Source organism: Leuciscus leuciscus, assembly GCF_965113295.1.
Source record: "Leuciscus leuciscus genome assembly, chromosome: 3".
NCBI lineage: Eukaryota > Metazoa > Chordata > Actinopteri > Cypriniformes > Leuciscidae > Leuciscus > Leuciscus leuciscus.
This window is the reverse complement of record NC_138727.1, coordinates 57,025,227-57,047,485: the sequence shown is the minus strand read 5'-3', so window position 1 is coordinate 57,047,485 and position 22,259 is coordinate 57,025,227. Positions and strand designations below refer to the sequence as shown.

Sequence of the window (22,259 nt, the reverse complement as noted above, 5' to 3'; positions counted from 1 at the left end):
AAACAGAGTCCTTTTCTCTCTAAACCAGAAAACGCTCTCGTATCCTTAATTTTGCATTAATTTAAAACGCATTGCTGCATAAGCAGACCTAGGCAGAGCGACTCGCTACCTATTGGTTGCTCAGCAGCAACTGCTGCAACCTATCCAGGGCCTGCTCGTGACGAAGCACCAATGAGGGAGCGGGCGCCCGTGTGCGTCACGTCCCGCGAGAATGGGCGTGGCTACAGGCTATAAAAGCAGGCCCGTGAGGTTGTTCTCTGGTTTTTCAATCTGAAGCGAACCAGAAGTAGCACAAGCACGGCAGGGTTACGCAACACTCGTTCCCTCATCTAGAGAGAACCGAGGTTACGTTAGTAACCGAGAGCGTTCTCTTACGAGAGTACTCTCGTGTTGCGTAAGCTAGCTTACGCTACGGGAACCCAATGTAAAACGCCGTGCGTGCTAGAGAAGGTCCACATGCACGTTCCCAAGGGCATGTGCCCGGGGACAAACGTAAGTGGTAATATCTGGGCCGATGAGGGTTGGGCCCAGGGAGAGATAACCATTCCAGAGTGTGGGAATGGGTGCTTAATACAATAGAACAGCCAGGTACATCCGTGGGCTGAACTAAGAATGATAACACTGCCTGTCAGCCACCTGAACCCGAAGGACAGGTGAAAAACGATCACAGACAGGAAGACCTGGTCTGTCGATCTGGAGCCTGTGTATAACACAACCCACACACAGTCTGTGTCGATCTGCAGCGAGAGCGAACAGAGCTAGTATGTTAGACTGACAACAGTTTAGCCTGTAGGGCAGGCACCTCCAGGTTATAAAACCTGATAAATGTAGACGGAGAGGCCCAGCCCGCCGACATACAAATATCATGGAGCGAGACTCCGCGAGACCACGCCCACGACGAGGCCATGCCTCTGGTGGAGTGCGCTCTGACGCCCAGAGGGCAATGAAGGTTCTTAGACCTATAAGCCATAGCGATAGCGTCAACTATCCATCTGGACAGGCTCTGTTTCGATGTGGCTAAGCCCTTAGTGCGGCCACCGAACGAAACGAAGAGCTGCTCTGACTGCCTGAAAGCATCAGACCGTTCGACATATATTCTCAGCGCCCTGACGGGGCAGAGAAAATTCACATCGTCTTCACCCTCAGATCTCGGAAGAGCTGACAGTGAAATGATCTGTGATCTGAACGGAGTGGAAAGCACTTTGGGGACATAACCGTGCCTCGGTTTAAGGATGACTTTAGAGTCATTAGGCCCAAACTCCAAGCACGAAGCACTCACAGAGAGCGCGTGAAGGTCACCCACTCGCTTAACTTAAGCGAGAGCCATGAGAAAAGCGGTCTTCAGTGAAAGATACCGCAAATCCACGGACTGAAGGGGTTCAAAGGGTTCGTCCTTCATGGCTTCCAGGACCAAGGAGAGGTCCCAGGCTGGAACCAGAGGGGGGTGAGGAGGATTTAACCTAACAATGGAACCTAACAATGAGGTCGTCTCTACCCAGTGACCGGCCATGCAAAGGTTTTGTAAACGCCGCAATGGCCGCCACATACACTTTGAGCGTGGAGGGGGACCTGCCCTCGTCCAAAAGCTCTTGCAGAAAGGAGAGAACCTCCGCAACGCTACAGCGCTGTGGGTCTAAGTTTCGGGCCGAGCACCAGCCGGAAAACACTGACCACAGGGAACTGTGAGAGCGAGGTGCGCTGTTTTCGATGGCGGTCCGGCCGCAGCGGGACTCGACCATCTTCGTCTTCCTAGCACGGTCAGGAAGACTTTGAGGGCTCTGCCTTCAGCACAATCTTGGACCGAGGTCCCCGAGGGGGAGGCGGTCTGTGGCGGCTGGAAGAGCGTGAGCGCTGCTGGGAGTCCCTCGGCTGACGGCGCTGTGAGGCTGACGGCGGGGGAGGCTGTGGCGCTGACTTCCGATTGGACGGCTGCTTAGAGCGGCCCATAGCGGAACTGGAGCGCTTCGGCAAGAAATGCCGCATAGCCTGGGAGGTCTTCTGTACCTCAGAATACCGCTCCGAAAACCCCTTGACAGCCGGGCCGAAGAGACCGGATGGCGCCACGGGCGCGTCGAGGAAAGTGGCTCTGTCGGACTCCTTCATGTCGGACAGAGTCAACCACAAGTGCCTCTCAGTGATAGTGAGAGACGCCATATTCCTCCCAATGGCCTGAGCAGCGGACTTGGTGGCTCGTAGCGCTAAGTCAGTCGCGCTCCTGAGGTCAGAAAAATGTTCAGGGTTCGGGCCCGCCTCATCCATTTTACGGAGAAGGTCGGCCTGATACACCTGAAGCACGGCCATCGTGTGAAGTGCAGACGCGGCTTGACCGGCGGCGGTGTAAGCGCGACCGATCAAAGCCGAAGTAGTCCTGCAGGCTTTGGAAGGCAGTGAAGGATGAGACTGCCATCCGGCGGAAGGCGGACATAGGTGCGCGGCTACGGGAGAGCGTCGAAGAGAGAGCGTCGAAGAAACAGAAGAGCGCAGCCTGGCAGAAAATGGCGCCTTCCAGCTCTTAGTGAACTCCTCGTGGAGCTCCGGAAGAAAGGGGGCAGGCCTGGTGTGAGGCGTCGAGCGGCGGCCTGGCAGAAAGCAGCCGTCCAGCCTGCTGGGTGCAGGCTCGTCAGGAAGCGACCAATCGAGGCCGAGGTCCTCCACGGCCTTGGTAAGCAGGCGAAGAAGCTCAGCGTCGAAAGTAGACCGCACACCGCTCGATTCCTGAAGAGAAGGGGCGGGGTCCGGAATGGAGCCCGACCATCCTTCGCAGTCAGAAGCCAGAATAGAGCAGCTGTCCCCTTCTTCGTCATCTCCCCCCGACTCGATATGCACAGCGGGCGGCTGGCCGGCCGGCCGTGATAGAGGTGGGGGATTCAGGGAGCGATGCACACGGGGAGAGATCCGGCATGCAAGCACTCGTGGCAGATGCCTCCGACGTTCTCTGTGAACGGCGCTTTTTACGGCGCGGCCCAGAGGAGAGAAGCGGAGGGGCGGGATCCACGCTGAAGGATGCTAGGCGAGCCCGCAGGGTCGCCATAGACATCGCCTCGCATTCCGGGCAGCCGCCCAGGGAAAGCGCGTGGTCCGCGTGAGTGTGTCCCAGGCAGGAAACGCACAGAATGTGGCGGTCCCCGTCGCTGAGATCGGCTCGGCAAGAGCCGCACTTCTTGAAAAGAGGCATTTGAAACAACGCCTCGCTCTTTTAGATGCAAGCGTGTGTAACGTAACACGCGAATGAAAAGGATATTGGCGCCGGATAGCGCAGCAGGAACGGCAGAGGAAGCGGCGAGATGGCCGGCTTGAAGCTCGTCCCGCTGAAGGCTCTTCGACGGTGCAGCTTCTCCGGAGAACAGCGAGGTGAGAGTCCACTTCGCTGAAGAGTTGAAAAATCAGAGAACAACCTCACGGGCCTGCTTTTATAGCCTGTAGCCACGCCCATTCTGGCGGGACGTGACGCGCACGGGCGCCCTCATTGGTGCTTCGTCACGAGCAGGCCCTGGATAGGTTGCAGCAGTTGCTGCTGAGCAACCAATAGGCGCGCGAGTCGCTCTGCCTAGGTCTGCTTATGCAGCAATGCGTTTTAAATTAATGCAAAATTAAGGATAATTTTTTGGCTTCAGTATTCTCGAGAAAAGGGTTTTTCCCGTAGCGTAAGCTAGCTTATGCAACACGAGAGTACTCTCGTAAGAGAACTGAGATTTTTCCTACAGTATACATAAAACTCATTCAGTAACAATTTTCAATGGACTTATAAACATCATACATCATTCTATGTGTTTCTACGATATATGTGTCCATTTAAAATGCCTTGATCCCATATAATTCATGTAATTGTTATAATTATTATAGGTGTGTGACTGAAAGTGTGTACTGTTTCATATCAATGCTATCTTACGAACACCACTAGTAAGTTGGCTGGAATGAAATCTGTGTAATATGTTTTGATCTTCTTTTAATTAGAAATCATGTCTAAACTGTGGCCTCTGTTCTCTCTGCTTAAGAGCGAGAAAACAGACAACCCCCCAGATAAGATAATTTACGATCAGAACTGAAAAGAATGCCACCTCCTAAATTTAGCCAGTGTCTAATTGGCCAGAACTCATCCTGGAGGTTGGACAAACTTTGAGTTTAAAATCTTAGACCCGAAACAAAGCGCTCTGCTCTCTAGCTCTGCTCTCGGTTCGTTCAAAATGTTCTGATAGAGAAGAGCTCTCTATCTCTGTGCTCTCGCTCTCTGGGTTCACCCCCAAGAAACGCTCTGCTATCACTCTCAAGAGCGATGGGCAGAGAAAAGATGAAGATCTCAATCAGACCAGTAACCATGTAAACGAAGAGACAGAGAACCCAAATTAAGATCAGAAGAACGGGTTCAACAGCTTTATTCAAGCCATCTTACTACTCTCGTCTAAGTTGTCTTTTCTTTTCTAAGTTTTCCTTTATTTTCCGTTGTGAGTCTCGGTTCTAAGTTAAGTTTTGCGACAAGATTTTGAGCCACGTTTCTTCTGCGAAGCCAGCTTCAAACAAAGACTTTCATTCCGCCAGCACACCACGTGACTGGCCGCCCCAGACATCAGGCACGAGGACACCAGCCAAGGTACAAACTCGGGAAACCCCCTTTTTACAGACAAAGGAAATCCCCAAAGCAAAGACAAGCAAGTACTACCTCCAGACTAAGAGCTGAACTGGTGTATTTATAAATGTAATAACCTGTCTAAGAAACGATAGAAGGGTTAAATTAATGATTGATGGTTCGTTCCAGGTCATGTCTTATAGTGCATATAGAAACTTGGGATTTCATCATCTCACTCTTAAACTCACTCTTAAAACGTAATCTTTCCTTACTCTTTTTCCTTCTGCAACTCGTATGAATGTGTGTGTGTGTTTGTGTTAGATATTAGTTTTATGTGTGAACAAAGGGATTACTTGTGTTATCTGCTTACACATCTTATTGTCTTGAACTTCGATTTAAGTTACCTATGCTTTTACCCTTAATTTACTTCGTAATTTATTGTTAGCTGGGGATTATTCTTTCTTGGCCAGGAAGATATTATATTTCCTAGAGTTAATAACTGTTTATGTTTTCTGTTCATGGGATGAACTGATAGGCTAATCATACAATTGATTCTGCTACAGTAAATTCTGAAAATAATTAAAAATAATTAAAATATTAATTATTGATCATAATCCGTTATGAATAATAATTAATTATATTTATACGTGGGCGTATAAACGCTACATATTGTTTCCATCCATTGTTGCTATCAATATTCAGTCCAACATTTTGTCAATTTAGGCACTTTAAACTGTCTTGTATTTTGTAAAGTTGGTTTGGTCTCATCATTAGAAATAAGTGTGAACAATTTTGAGTCGTTGTGTGTAAACGATGACAACTGTGTTGTAGTTGTGTTTAACTTTAGCCTGCCTGTGTTTAGCGTTTTGAAACATAAGTGCATCACAGTGCAAAATGTGTTTTAGGCTATTGAGAATTTGGTTCAGAGAAGTGGGTTTAGTGTTTTAGCAATTCAGAAAAACTGTAAATCCTGGAATACGACTAAATAAATATTTAACATACACATTCACTTCCGAGAACATGAGCAAAAGTTATTCACGATCTAGTGCTAGGGCAGGGCTGTGAACTGTCACACTTTCAGCCTGAGACTCTAATCAACACGTTTCACACACTCTCACGCCACACACACATTTTCTCACGCAGAGAAAACTCACACTCTTCCTCCTCTTATACTCATACTCTTCCTCCTCTAACTCACTCTTCCTCCTCTCATACTCATACTCTTCCTCCTCTAACTCACTCTTCCTCCTCTCATACTCATACTCTTCCTTCTCTAACTCACTCTTCCTCCTCTCATACTCATAATCTTCCTTCTCTAACTCACTCTTCCTCCTCTTATACTCATACTCTTCCTCTAACTCACTCTTCCTCCTCTCATACTCATACTCTTCCTTCTCTAACTCACTCTTCCTCCTCTTACACACATACTCTTCCTCCTCCAACTCACTCTTCCTCCTCTCATACTCTTCCTTCTCTAACTCACTCTTCCTCCTCTCATACTCATACTCTTCCTCCTCTAACTCACTCTTCCTCCTCTTATACTCATACTCTTCCTTCTCTAACTCACTCTTCCTCCTCTCATACTCATACTCTTCCTTCTCTAACTCACTCTTCCTCCTCTCATACTCTTCCTCCTCTAACTCACTCTTCCTCCTCTCATACTCATACTCTTCCTCCTCTTACACATATACTCTTCCTCCTCTAACTCAATCTTCCTCCTCTCATACTCATACTCTTCCTCCTCTAACTCACTCTTCCTCCTCTTATACTCATACTCTTCCTCCTCTAACTCACTCTTCCTCCTCTCATACTCATACTCTTCCTTCTCTAACTCACTCTTCCTCCTCTCATACTCATACTCTTCCTCCTCTAACTCACTCTTCCTCCTCTTATACTCATACTCTTCCTCCTCTTATACTCATACTCTTCCTCCTCTAACTCACTCTTCCTCCTCTCATACTCATACTCTTCCTTCTCTAACTCACTCTTCCTCCTCTAACTCACTCTTCCTCCTCTTATACTCACACTCGTCCTCCTCTAACTCACACTCACACTCTTCCTCCTCCAACTCACACTCTTCCTCCTCCAACTCACACTCTTCCTCCTCTTATACTCATACTCTTCCTCCTCTAACTCACACTCTTCCTCCTCTTATACTCACACTCCTCCTCTTATACTCACACTCTTCCTCCTCTAACTCACACTCTTCCTCCTCTTATACTCACACTCCTCCTCTTATACTCACACTCTTCCTCCTCTAACTCACTCTTCCTCCTCTCATACTCATACTCTTCCTCCTCTTACACATATACTCTTCCTCCTCTAACTCAATCTTCCTCCTCTCATACTCATACTCTTCCTCCTCTAACTCACTCTTCCTCCTCTTATACTCATACTCTTCCTCCTCTAACTCACTCTTCCTCCTCTCATACTCATACTCTTCCTTCTCTAACTCACTCTTCCTCCTCTCATACTCATACTCTTCCTCCTCTAACTCACTCTTCCTCCTCTTATACTCATACTCTTCCTCCTCTTATACTCATACTCTTCCTCCTCTAACTCACTCTTCCTCCTCTCATACTCATACTCTTCCTTCTCTAACTCACTCTTCCTCCTCTAACTCACTCTTCCTCCTCTTATACTCACACTCGTCCTCCTCTAACTCACACTCTTCCTCCTCCAACTCACACTCTTCCTCCTCCAACTCACACTCTTCCTCCTCTTATACTCATACTCTTCCTCCTCTAACTCACACTCTTCCTCCTCTTATACTCACACTCCTCCTCTTATACTCACACTCTTCCTCCTCTAACTCACACTCTTCCTCCTCTTATACTCACACTCCTCCTCTTATACTCACACTCTTCCTCCTCTAACTCACTCTTCCTCCTCTTATACTCATACTCTTCCTCCTCTTATACTCATACTCGTCCTCCTCTTATTCTCATACTCGTCCTCCTCTTATACTCACACTCTTCCTCCTCTTATACTCTCACTCTTCCTCCTCTTATACTCACACTCTTCCTCCTCTTACACATACTCTTCCTCCTCTTATACTCACACTCTTCCTTCCTCTTACACATACTCTTCCTCCTCTTATACTCACACTCTTCCTCCTCTTATACACATACTCTTCCTCCTCTTATACACACAATCTTCCTCCTTTCATCCTCATCCTCTTCCTCCTCGTTCATCACGTCTTACACATACTCTTCCTCCTCTTAAACTCATACTCTTCCTCTATACTCATACTCTTCCTCCTCTTATACTCATATTCTTCCTCCTCTTATACTCACTCTCTTCCTCCTCTTATACTCATACTCTTCCTCTATACTCATACTCTTCCTCCTCTTATACTCATACTCTTCCTCCTCTTATACTCATACTCTTCCTCCTCTTATACTCATACTCTTCCTCCTCTTATACTCGGGGATATTTTGGGGATATTTAATTTAATTTTATCAATCAATAAATTCCTCTTGAAACAAACTTTGTTGTATTATTTTAATTTAATACTGTGAAGCTGCTTTGATACAATCTGTATTGTGAAAAGCGCTATACAAATAAACTTGACTTGACTTGACTTATACTCATACTCTTCCTCCTCTTATACTCATACTCTTCCTCCTCTTATACTCACACTCTTCCTCCTCTTATACTCACTCTCTTCCTCCTCTTATACTTATATTCTTCCTCCTCTAACTCACACTCTTCCTCCTCTTATATTCATACTCTTCCTCCTCTTATACTCATACTCTTCCTCCTCTTATACACACATTCTTCCTCCTCTCCCTCTTATATTGTTTCCATCCATTGTTGTTCTCAACATTCAATGCAACATTTTGAGTAAATTTAGGCACTTTAAACTGTCTTGTATTTTGTACAGTTGGTTTCTTCTCATCATTAGAAATTAGTGTGCACAATTTTGAGTCGTCGTGTGTAAACAATGACAACTGTGTTGTAGTTGTGTTTAACTTTAGCCTGCCTGTGTTTAGCGTTTTGAAACATAAGTGCATCACAGTGAGAAATGTGTTTTCATGAGTGAGAATGTGTTTTGAGTTTTGCAAAAAGAGTGCATGAGATTTGCAAACAGTGTTTTCATTTCCTGAACTTGTTTAATGTTTTACAGAAAGACTGATTTATTCAACAAATTGGTTTAGACTATTGAGAATTTGGTTCAGAGAAGTGGGTTTAGTGTTTTAGCAATTCAGACACACTGTAAATCCTGGAATATGACAAAATAAATATTTAACATATACACATTCACTTCCGAGAACAAGAGCAAAAGATATTCATGATCTAGTGCTAGGGCAGGGCTGTGAACTGTCACACTTTCAGCCTGAGACTCTAATCGACACGTTTCACACACTCTCACGCCACACACACATTTTCTCACACAGAGAAAAATCGCACTGACACTGACCGGAGGTGTATAGTCCAGGGGTCAGAAAGTAGAAGTCCTGCAAATCTCATCGACACGTTTCACACACTCTCACGCCACACACACATTTTCTCACACAGAGAAAAATCGCACTGACACTGACCAGAGGTGTATAGTCCAGGGGTCAGAAAGTAGAAGTCCTGCCATATGTTTACATATGCATACACCATATGCATACACCACGTCTCAAATCACTTTGATCCAAAAAATCTGGATTAAACTGATCCCATCAGAAGGGTGGATTCAGCGTGGATTTCATGCTCAAAATGTAATGAAAACTTTAAAAATGTATCAAATAATACTATATTTGGATCATGCAGTATCTTACAAGATATCCTATTTATTCATAAGGTTTTAATTTTATTTGTTCATCCGTCAGGCTACAGTGATTAGGTAGGCTTTAACGTATTCAGCCTTTCAGTATAGGCCTACAGCAAAGTAGAAAGAGTTTGGCCTCATAAAATAATCCCCCAAACAGCTGTCAAAATTGACCAAAAACAATAAATTTTATTCTGTCACTAATTGATATATATATTCATCACAATCGAAAATATTTTTGTTTTTTAAGGCATGCAAAGCGCCTCTTAAGAACTCCATTTAAACGCTCAATTGCACATCTTGCTCTGCAATGAGCAGTGTTGAAGCGTGCCTGCGCCGGTGTATTGGCTGTTAGAAAAAGAGTCATCAGCCATGGTAGGAGTGGGTAGGCACTGTCTCCTAATATTATGCCATCCGGTCGGTTGGTTTGGAGGTCTCTATATAGAGCACTCTCCCTCAGGATGCGTGCATCATGGACAGACCCAGGCCACTTGACAACGCAGTTGGTGATGAGGTCAGCATCACACACAAGTTGGACATTGATGCTGTGCCTCCCCTTTCTGTTTATAAACCCATTCATTCTCACGAGGTGCTTGTATATGCACATGTGTGCAGTCGATTGCTCCAATAGTATTGGGCATATTCCCCAAAAGAAAAAAGCTGCGCTTGGCCTGGGCAATCTGGTTGTCCTTTGGAAAAGAAACAAATTCATTGGTAAATGGACTGCATTTATATAGCGCTTTCATAGACCTATGGCCACCAAAGCGCTTTCCATAGCCTCACATTCACTCATCCACTCACTCATTCATACACCAACGGCGGTGTCAGCCATGCAAGGCGCCATCCAGCTCGTCGGGAGCAGCTGGGGTTAGGTGTCTTGCTCATGGACACCTCGACACTTGGTCAGGTGGAACCGGGGATTGAACCACCAACCTTTCGGTTTGTAGACAACCTACATGAACCACTGAGCCACTGCCACCCCGGTCATTGACCAGGCTGGCCAGTGCGATTTACACATCTCTCACCACATCACACACAGCTGATTTCACCACTTCCATATAGTCACCAACAACTTGATAGAAAGTCCCACATGCATAAAATCGGAGAGCAATGAGGATCTGGTCTTCCACAGACAGACTGTGACTCCTTTGGGTTCTGTGTTGAAGTTTTGGCCTGAGAAGGTTCACAAGGTACTCTATATCAGCCTTCCCAAAGCGAAACCGGACATACAGCTCCTCAGTGGTGTATTGCTCCAGTGGCTTGGTACGTTCAACATACACCCTTTGACGGTATCCTCTCCTGGCAAAGTGGTGGTGGCGGTGGACAACACCTGCCATTTCACTGTCTCTCTGTGAATCCTCTGAGAAAGGCTGATTTATATGGCGGTGTAGTTGGTCTTTTCAAATTACTACTGATTAGTTTTGGCTTGTGTTCAATTGAGGCAATTGGACCCAAGGCCTATAATTGATGAACAATTTTCACTATAGTAAAGCAACGGAACCATGGACTCAAGAAGCTGTAACTTCACTGCTGCTGAAACCAATGCACTACTAGAGGGTGTTCGGTGCCATTATGGAACAATAGTGGGAAGTTTTAATTCTGCTAAGGATACCAACAAAAAGAAAAATGATGTTTGGATTTTAATCACAGAAAATGTGAATGCCATAGGGTCTGGCCAGAGGAGGACCACAGACCAAATCAAATTGCGGTGGAAGAATCTTAAGGCCAGAGCAACAAAGGACCATGCTGAAGCCAAAAACCCACAAACAGGCAACAAGCCATTTAAGAGGGGAGATTACACAGATGTGGTCCTCGACATCATTGGAGGTGAGAAGTCGCAAGCTCTCCATGGTATTCAAGGTGTTGTAGGGGATGGCGAGCCTTGGATTGAGGAGGAGGAGGAGAATCTGCCAGTTCCTCCTGAGGCTGATCCAGAGAGCGTATTTATATTGAATCTCAGCTCTGTTCCTGAGGAAGAAGCTGGATCCTCATTGGTTGAGCCAGTGGTAGTTGCCACAGGATCTCAGAGGAAAGGCTTGAAGCGCCCTTCATCAAACAAAGATGATGATTACGAGGCACTTCTGCAAAAAGAGACTGAAAGGGCAGAAGCACAGCTTCGTCTGGCAGAGGAACAACTGACTCTGACCAAACTGCAGCAAACCAAGGCCAGACTTGAGATCCGCCTCCTAAAGGCTACGCTCAGACAAGCTGGTCTCTCCACATCAGACGAGGAAGTCTGAAATTATTGTGGAGTATTTGACATTAAGTCTTTTTTTTTTAATTCAATACATCTATATTTGAAACTTGTTATAAATATCCTCAATGTACAGTGTTTGTGTTGTAGGCCTCAGATGAGCGGACTGCTGGAAGAGGATGGGGTGGGGGTTTTCTTGTTTTTAGTTTTTTTTTTAAATGTGTGTGTTTTCATTTCAAATAAAAATAAACTTATATTGACCCCACACTGGCTATTCTACTTGTTGCTCTTTACATATCTATAGTTCTACATTGTGATTTCCTATCCTGTTTGAGCACTGGTTATCCAGATTTGGTGATCCTGAAAAGTTCCTATCCGGATCAGATTGATCCAATCCGATGTTGCTTTGAAAAACTGGCTCAAAAGTAAGCTGGATTACGTGATCACGTATCGCAAAAAAAAAAGGATTACTAAATCCGGATCAATTTTATCCGGATTAAACCTTTTGAAAAACCGGGCCCAGGTGATTGGAACAAAATAATGAGGAGGACTTTTACTTTCTGAACCTGGACTTTACACCTCTGACACCAACAGACAAGACAGAGCTGGTTACTTTTGATATGAAACAAATTCTCAGCTCTCAGATTCTGTCAATTTTATTTCGAAATTAAAACAATAAATATCGTTTTGGCGTTGTAAATGTGAAGTGGCAGATCGCTGTAGCGCCTCAGTTCAAGCGGCACGTGAACCGATCATCAATGAATGAACAATAGGTAGGCTATGTTGAAAGATACAGTAAAACTTACGGAAATGTATATGCCTCTGTAGTCGAATAGATTCAAATATTCGTATATCGTTATTCATATGTTTTATTATTATGTATTGTTGGTTACCATTTATTAAGTAGGCCAATAAATGTTTATGTTAACATCACTTAAATCTGCGTATACTGGTGGGTGACGCTAGGGGGCAGTGGTGAGCCGCAGGGCGTTTCACTTTTTGACATGGAGTCACACTGCCAGCTATTTCAACCTTTCAACACTGTGAAACAAAAACTAATTTATTACTGTCTTTGTTGAATTGTACAGCGTGTGACAGAAATAAAAATGATATGTGCCACCAGAAAACACAGCCTCTTCTGTGTGTGCAACACAAGCGGGAAGGAAGTCGACCGGAAGTTGAAGCCGGCCGCGTGCCACCATCTTGTAGCAGAACTTCACCTGCTGTTAGCATCCCATTGACTCCCATTCAATTTGGCGTCACTTTGACAGCGAATAACTTTACATCTGAGGCGTTTGAAGACTCCATTTGTCCATTATTTATTTCTAAAGAAACACGACAATGTATAAAATGCTCCATTACCTTGTAGCTTACGTTATGGCCCCGTAAAAACAGTTTTTGTAAAAGTAGGCTAACGATTGCGTCATAACCACGCGACTCTCTGTCGCACAGTAGAGAGATTACCGTATTGACGGGAGGAGAAGCTCGCGGGCAATCGGGGAGACGTGGAGGCAAAATGACAAAATAATTAATCAGAATACCTAGCAAAAGTTTCTCCTGCTCCTAGCTCATGGACACCTCCTACTCACGATCTCCGTCTCTGCAAGATTCGGAAGGGAATGATTCAGATTTCTCATGCCACAGCCACTAGAAGACAGACGGGTTGCTCACGTCACATCTACGTCGTCAAGCTCAGTTTGAGTCTGCGCGTCAGGAACGGAAGTCTTAAAAAATCGCTGAAAATGGGCTTCACTTGCCTCAATTGAGTTCCAATGAGATGACTCTGTCCATTTCTTATACTGTCTATGGTGCAACACCTCAAACATAATATCGATCAATCAGTGTTTTTCAACCGTGCAAAGAAGTCAATAAAACAGCTGGAGAACAAGTATATCACATAACGTTACATAACGCTGGAGAAGCATAACATTACATTTACCCCAGGAAAGCCATTTAATGACCATAGCACGTTAGCTGGCTAGAAATATTAGCTATAGAGACCATTTGCTAAATATGTGCACTATATTAGCCTACATATTTATTATATTTTTACCAATATCACTAAAATATTATAATGTTGTTATTATAATAAAAACACATATTTAATTAGAGTTGTTATTTTTAACCTGTAATAATAATCGCTGACAGGGCTCTGTATGTTTATAGCATTGAATGAGATTTTTTTTTCCTTGAGAAAAATTAACATGTATCTACTGTACCTAATATTTATGTTTATCCAAATTAATCGATATTGAATCAAGATCGGACTCAAATCACAATAATTGAATTCGTGAAAGAGATTGAAAATAACGTTTTTTTTTACACCCCATCAATCCCCCTTCCATAATCATCACTCCAAACTAAACTCAAAAGTTGGCAGCCCTGATGAGCTTTGATGGACGGTGTTGCAGAAAAGCAGAAGTAAATGTTGAGACAGAGTGAAGAGAGTTTTGTCCAATCAAATGCTCTGAACTTTGAGAGAGTCCCTCCCCCTAAACCATGTGACACTGACTAGCACGTAGCAAAAGACTATTGGACATTTCTAAAAGGGCCGAGCGTTTGACAAGTTCAAAACAAACTTCCTGTTTCAGAGAGAACAGGACAGAAGAAAGTGCAGATCAGCCGCTCATGAGGCCTTAAATAAAACATCAGAGTGTTTCTAATGTGAATGTAAGAGAGACTCACCGTGAATCATGAGCAGAAAGAAGATCAGAGGAAGAGGAGCCATTCTGACCCACATCAGCATAACATATATCTATAATACAGCATTCAATTCAATTCACATTTATTTGTATAGCGCTTTTCACAATACACATCATTTCCCAGCAGCTTTACAGAAAATACACGAGTCCACATTACAATTTAGAGTGATCTGTTATCAGAGGAAACTGTCTAAGTTATGCATTTCAGAAATGTACATATACAAAATCACAGTTAGCTAAAATTTTATTAATTCAAACAATGTAATAATTTAAGGCAGAAACAATGAGCTCATTGAAGTAAGGGACCATTCGGTATTTATGGAATGGACCACCGGAGGAAAATAGGGGAGGTTCTCAAAACTCCTCCGGTAGCCCCTTAAATAAAAAACGAACAGTCCCTAATGAATACTTGCGTTAATATATTCATGACTTAAACAAGTATATGTAAATCACCCTATTCTTAACATTTCTCATGTAAAGACACGTATGTTATATGAGCAATAATCATCAGTTTCATTTAAGCAAGAGTGTGTTTGTCTTACCGTGTTGAAGCTCATCAGATCAACAGCAACCAAATGACTGACTGTTTTAACACAAGCACGTTTAGCTTTACAGTGAAGGACTTTGTGTGGTTAACACTGTTTATTAATGACCAGCGACGGAAACATCACTGTCCCTCCCTCAACAAGAGAACAACATTACTGAACTAAACCTACTTAAACAGAAATGATGATCTTTTTCTGTAAAGGCTGGTTCACACGGGACGATTTTAAAATTGTCGGCCGATTTTCCAAACCTGAGAGACCCCACACACGGGGATAAAAAATCACGGGTCTAACAGTTTTGGTCGTACAGTGTGTGGTGCGCAGCCACACGGCAAAATCAACACATCACACACAAACCGATTTGACTCCCGAGCATTCTCAGGTCAGACGGGAAATCTCGCAAAATACCTCGAGATCAAACGTGACTTCAGAGTAAACAATCATGGCGGACGAAGAGGATGCAGTGGCAATAGTTTGTGGTTTGTTTTTAACCGGAAAAAAACGTCATCAGAAGAAAAGGCGATGATCTCCGACGTCCACCGGACTTTCTGGTGCGCGATGCCGCCGGCTGTTTTGATTATGTTTCCCGGTGTTTCCTCGCCGCCTCGTCACCTCGCTTTCTGATTGGCTACACTCCACAGTCCACAGGCTGCGTGCTCGGGGGACACCACACACGAGGAGAAATCGGGCCAAATAAATCCAACATGTTGGATATCCCCGATTTGAGATCGGAGCGGTCCTGACGTCCTTCCGATCAGACGAGAGCAGCCTTAACACACCACACACGGCAGGAATATCTGATCAGATTATTTTACGATAATCGGAGCATCCTTAAGATTGTCGGAAGGAGTGAATCGGGGCTAAAATCGGCCTAATTATCCTGCCGTGTGAACCAGGCTTTAGTTGAAGATGAATAATTGTGAAGATGAATGAAGATGAATGATAGTGATTTACAGGTGAGGCTCATCAAGGTTGATGTCAGACGCAGGAGATGGTGACCTCTGGTGGCAGTTTGAGGGATTGAACGAGCACATATGAGACGAGATGTGTCTGACTGCAGAACTATACGTGACAGCAGCTTCAGGCCAGCAGCTTCAGACCGGACGTTAGGAGCTGATGATCACCTAAAGCCTGCTTTATACCAGAGATGGTCTTATTACTGGGAGATACCAGGATCTGTGGATCTACCATTGGAAAAAGTGTAACAGCTAACTTGGATCATGTGTGCCTTGATAACCAATCGCATTACAGCCTTGACGTCACTGAGGCTGTGTCTGAAATCGCCCCCTATACTATGGTTTCAGACACCACTACAAATGGCTGTTCCCTCAAATAATGCCCTATTTAAGGAAACAGCCATTTGTAGTGGTGTCTGAAACCATAGTGGACGTTATCGAGTTCACTCATTCAATCCCACAATGCACCGCAATAACTAGTGCACAACAGATAAAAGCTGTGTCCCAATGTGAAGGCTGCATCCTTCGAAGGTCGCTTCGTAGGATTTCCTAATTGCTAAATTAGAAGGTCTCCTTCCCAGCGTTAGCTAGCGTTACACTTTTTTTCGGCTTTCAGGCTTGCCAGAACCACTAACCCTAACTTCACAATTACTATAAGCTCCAGCATAACGAATACCCAACCCCACCACTAAACCTGACCTTAATGCTGCTGTAATCTCCACGCTAACGGCCGGTCTGAGACTGCTGGTCTGGCGCTGCTGTGGCGTGTGGCTCTGCGCTGGGCTAGTATTGTATGAGCGCATCACTAATAAAACTGATCTCTTAAAGGGAAAGTTACAGGAACACCAAAGACAGAATAACAGAAGCTGATAATATTGACCATAAAATGATAGAGTGTCCATTGTGAAGTGGCACAATTATGATTTTGTTCAGTATATTAGGGTAAAATGATCAATTATTATTTAAAAGCAGAAAAATGCACTTTATCCACCAATGAACATTACTTTAGGTGTTTTACTCCTCTGACTTAATGTTAGCATTTATATTTATATTTTTTTTACACAGCGACAATTCACCAGCTTTTAACCTTTATTTAATTCCACTGTTACATCATTTGTTTTAACTATACAGAAATAAATCTCTTTTAGTGACTCATCGCTGATGATCCCTGTCAATCATCAGTGGCTCCACCCACAGAGCTCAGGATTGGTTCATTTGTGCTCCGCCTCTCACTGCAGAATCTTCCTGTTGATCTGAACAAACAATAAGATGAAGAAAGACTGACTGAAGTTCATCAACAACATTATAAAACTTTTCACAAGATACATAAAACAATCACACTATACTGAAGAGAGTTTTATTGATTATATTGAGAAGAGCTGCAGGTTCTGACACTTACTGATGGAGTCTCATGTTTAGAAAAGCTCTGAGGATCAAGAGTCTTCAGGAGTCCGTTCTTCGTACGTCGCTTAATACATCCGAGATCAAATGACACATCCAAGATGATATCATCGGGCTTATCGTGATCTGGCTAATTAGGTTCTTCGAACACACCTGTTGTTTATGATTAGTATCGCTGGATTGAGTTATCTGAGATAATTGCGCGTTCATGCGTTGGTTTAAAAGGGGATATGTATCGATAGTAGAAACATTGATCAGCAACGCTGCTATCGGCTGCTCACCATGGCCAAAGAGCGCACAGATTTTCTCCAGCAGAGCAAGAGCTACACTTATTACAGTAGCTATATATTTTTGTATTTTAATAATTTAATAATTGAATCATTACTTTGTTCATCTGTAATGTCAGAGCCTCCATCCACTGGAACATGGGAACAAGGAAAAGTGAAGTACAAGAATATTCTACAAAATGGTAATCTTTACTACTTATACTGTTCTTAGTCTGTTTTTAACAAAGCACAGTTAAATTATGTGTTTGTCTGTTTATAACAGCAACCAAGACAAAGGCTGAGCAGAAACAAACAGGTGTTGGTCCTGCACCCCCACATTACAGAAGAGCTGGCCCTTGGGTTAAATGTGAACCGACCCGTTGTGGAGATCATCCCTGGGTTCAGCTCTTTCTCAGACCCACAGCCAGAGACCAGTAGCAGCAACTCCTTCATTACTGGTAAATACTGGAGCTTTCAATTATCTTACTAAACTGTGAAATAATTTGTTTCTGCATTATATTAAGTAGGCCTATAATCCAAATGGCTGGTACAGTTATTTCAACTGTTAAATCTTGAGTAATGATGAATTGCTTTGACTTGTGAAAGTGAAACTGATAAACTCATGTTAATATACAAATATTTTGCCATGAGTTATTGATCACATCTTTACAGTTTTACATAATGTAATACTTGCTTGTGTGTCATACTTGCTTGGGGCTTTAATCCAAAGATAACTTTAGGATTATAGCAATAAAACCCTCGGACACGGACAAGTTCTTCTTTAGCTTCTGCATAACTTAGACAGTTTCCTCTGATAACAGATCACTCTAAATTGTAATGTGGACTTGTGTATTTTCTGTAAAGCTCATGTTGTTCCAACCCCGTAAGACCTTCGTTCATCTTCGGAACACAAATTAAGATATTTTTGATTAAATCTGAGAGCCGTCTCACTCCTCCATAGGCTCTCCCAGTATTATTCCTGACTGCAATATGAGTTGCAGGAGTCCACAGCTACAGAAAGCCCTACAGAAGAGTCAGCACAAAGAAGTGATACTGAGGTCGGCAGTGTCGTACTTTTCCTTTTTATTTGTTGCATGAGACATGTGTTTATAGTTCTTCAACAGAAACAACATTTGGTATTGTGATCTGAAAAAAACAATAAAATAAGGGGAGAAATAGAACTTGACAAACTGGCTCTAGAGATTGAGTTTCTTCAAAAGGACCTTCAGAGTAAGTGCTGATACACTATTTCACAGAGTAATATTGCTGACCTTGCATAACAATATATCTTATTGCAGGCAAAAGATGACTTGATCACTGGCTTTTCTTTACAAAGAATAATTGAAATAAAACTGCCAATATATTTACTCATAATATATTATATCATAATATATGTAATTTTATATTCAGTAATACACTTCATAATATATATATATATATATATATATATATATATATATATATATATATATATATATATATATATGTGATCAGATATAGTAATGTATGTGTAATATATTGCAGATATATTTACTCATGCAGCATAAACGCACATATAGAGAGATATATAGTGTAATATAATTATTATAGTTATAGATTATTTACATTATAAATGTTTCATATTTTACGAACAGATTTTTGTTCCGTAAGGGACTTGCAAAGAATCAAACAATCCAAGATCAAGCCAAATCGCCAACAATCAGATCCAGCTAACTGAGTCAGCGACGTATGGAGAACGGTCCCCTAGGGTCTTCAGGAGATCTGGGATCAACGGTCTGTGTGAAAGAGAAGTCAAAACAGGGACAGTAATAGGTGAGCGTCAGCCAATCAGATTTGTTTTTCCGCATTATTTTCTGCTGGTTCATAAAGGCTGAACAATTCAAAATGTTCCCATTATTTTTGAGATCTTGAGAGATTTATATCCAACTGTCTCCACTGACTTTGCATTGCGAGAGGCTGCCTCCTTGTCATGACTTATAACAAAAGACAGAAAAATGCCTAAAAGCTGCTGTGTGACAAGGTGTACAGCAAACAAGGTAAAAAACCCAGAAATAAGTTTTTATAATCTGTCGACCCCAAAAAAACGAGCGTTTAAGGACACAAAAGTGAGTACAGGCTGGAACGAATGGGTAAATTGTGGGATCCTGACACTCAGTATGCACTAAAAAATGCAGTAAACATTTTATCACTGGTAAGTCAAATATCCAAATATCAGTTTTATATATTATATTTCTGTAAGCTAAGCTATAGAGACAGAGCGCAACGCGTCATAATCTGAAGACCACACAGCAAAAACTCCAGTGTTAAATGAACTCTCCTGGGAGTTTATATGGCTCCACACTCAAGAGTGTTAAAGTGTTAAAATATGAGTGTTAAATTAACACTCAAGAGTGTTAAAGTTAATGAGATAATTAAGTGATTCATTGAGTGATGATTGACCATTATTGAAGACACCTGATGTTAACAAGCAGAATCACTGAAGGAGAAAATCAAATTTTTTAAGACACCGTTATGGTGATCAGTGTTTGCTTTAGTTGGGCTCTTGACCCTTAAATCATTAACTTTAGATTTTGTTTGGCTGTTGTATCTGAGTTATAATTGCCAGATGAACAAAGAGAAAAGTTGATCAGGTGGTGTTGGTTATGTTTTGACATAATCATAATTTGACCTGAAGCACAAATCTCATTTAGAGAGTCATGTCTATCTTGTTGATTACAGCAGCCCTGTGATTCTACAGCAAATGATTATCAGCATTTTCAATATAATCCAAAATATTTCTTGAAAGTTGTTCTGATCAAAAGACAATTACCGAAAGAAATTTACTTTATTTAGACACACTGACATCAATAATCAGCCTGTGAATCTCAACAATGGTGACAATAATAAAGCATGTTGCAGTGCATTCTGGGTGCCACCAATCAAAACTCATTCATGGCTCCCATCATGCATTGTGGTATGAATAAATTATGAACTGAATTGTCTTAGTAATTTCCTTTCCCTAATTGAACAGTCCAACGGTCTCCATTGACTTTGCATTGCGAGAGGCTGCCTCCTTGTCATTTCTTGCTTCTAACAAAAGACAGAATAATGCCTAAAAGCTGTTGTGTGACAAGGTGTACAGCAAACAAGCTAAGAAACCCAGAAATACGTTTTCATAAGCTGTCGACCCCAAAAAACAAGCGTTTGAGGACAAAAAAGTGGATACAGGCTGGAACGAATGGGTAAATTGTGGGATCCTGACACTCAGTATGCACTAAAAATACACTACGTGTGCAGTAAGTTAAACATTTGGTCACTGGTGAGTCAAATATCCAAATGTCAGTTTTATATATTATATTTCTGTAAGATAAACTATCCTGTGTTGCCGATTACGGTCTCCTCCAGCGGCCGTACGTTAGTTCTCATAGTAATGAGACACGTGACGCTCTGTCTCAACTGCCTGTATCCACTTTTATGTCCTAAACACTCGTTTTTTGGGGTCGAGAGCTAATAAAAACGTATTTCTGGGTTTTTTAGCTTGTTTGCTGTACACCTTGTCACACAGCAGCTTTTAGGCATTTTTCTGTCTTTTGTTAGAAGCAAGAAATGACAAGGAGGCAGCCTCTCGCAATGCAAAGTCAATGGAGACGTTTTGATTGTTTTCCCCCCGGGTGTGGGCGTGGCCTAAATACGCTCTGTCTCTATACTGTCGCCGATTACGTTCCATGCTCCAGTGGACGTAGTTCTCAGAGTAATATGACACCTTGCGCTCTGTTTCAATTGCCTGTATCCACTTTTGTGTCCTTAAACGATCGTTTTTTGGGGTCGACAGATTATAAAAACGTATTTCTGTTTTTTTTAGCTTGTTTGCTGTACACCTTGTCACATAGCAGCTTTTCAACATTGTTTTGTTTTTTGTTATAAGTCAGAAATGACAAGGAGGCAGCCTCTCGCAATGCAAACTCAATGGAGACAGTTGGATTGTCCCCCCCGGTGTGGGCGTGGCCTAAATACGCTCTGTCTCTATACTGTCGCCGATTACATTCCCTGCTCCAGTGGATGTAGTTCTCAGAGTAATATGACACCTTGCGCTCTGTTTCAATTGCCTGTATCCACTTTTGTGTCCTTAAACGATCGTTTTTTTGGGGTCGACAGATTATAAAAACGTATTTCTGGTTTTTTTAGCTTGTTTGCTGTACACCTTGTCACATAGCAGCTTTTTCCCCCCCGGTGTGGGCGTAGCCTAAATACGCTCTGTCTCTATACATGTCTGTTTACTAGAATGCGCTCTCCATGTTTTAAAGACAGAGAGACACCCAACATGTGTTAAAACATATATTTAATCTTCTAGCTGAAGACATCCGAGGTCACTGGGGTCACTTCAATCAGTCGCCTATGTGATCACTTCTTTGTTAAAGCATTTACTTTACTTTTCATCTTCAATCACTAGAGAATAATGATGAATATTGTCTGAGCCTCTCACTGAGAGAAAGAACATCAGTATCATCATCATCATCAACATCATCAACATCAAAGCATTATTAAGGACACACATGGTCCAAAAACACAAATAATAAAACAGACCAATACAGAAAAACAAAAAGAGTCCACATATCACATATTTACATGTAATTGTAAAACGGCAATGGTTCCACATACTGGAGAAGAACCTGACTGAACTTAGTGTCGGGTTCGTCAGTGTTGAAATGATCCTGTTTGCAGAGTGATAACCTACACATACATCTGTACATGATATTGCACACAGCAGAACAGGGGGGCACGTCAACACTGACAAACATTTGGCTTGCTCTGCTCCATAGTGGCACCTTACAAGTACAATATGCAAGATTTTCTGCCGCTAGAGGGCGCTACATTCCAAACAACAACAACGGC

At 42.7% G+C, this 22,259-nt stretch overlaps 2 protein-coding genes and 1 pseudogene across 3 annotated transcripts in view; 1 reads left to right on the top strand and 2 right to left on the bottom strand.

The window, feature by feature from the left end:
- The window catches only part of LOC309493626 (hemicentin-1-like), a 281,640-nt gene that overhangs the window by 64,993 nt on the left and 194,388 nt on the right, over positions 1-22,259 (bottom strand). The gene's annotated exons all lie outside the window — the stretch shown is intronic.
- LOC309494735 (putative nuclease HARBI1) lies at positions 9,544-10,718 on the bottom strand (annotated as a pseudogene). Its single transcript has one exon. The product of its transcript is annotated as a putative nuclease HARBI1 (transcript).
- On the top strand, positions 10,823-14,149 carry LOC309493825 (uncharacterized protein). Its single transcript, XM_082163087.1, has 2 exons — positions 10,823-12,694; positions 13,360-14,149. The coding sequence occupies exon 1, from the start codon at positions 10,826-10,828 to the stop codon at positions 11,561-11,563; it is 738 nt and encodes a 245-aa protein (XP_082019213.1). The 5' UTR covers positions 10,823-10,825; the 3' UTR covers positions 11,564-12,694; positions 13,360-14,149.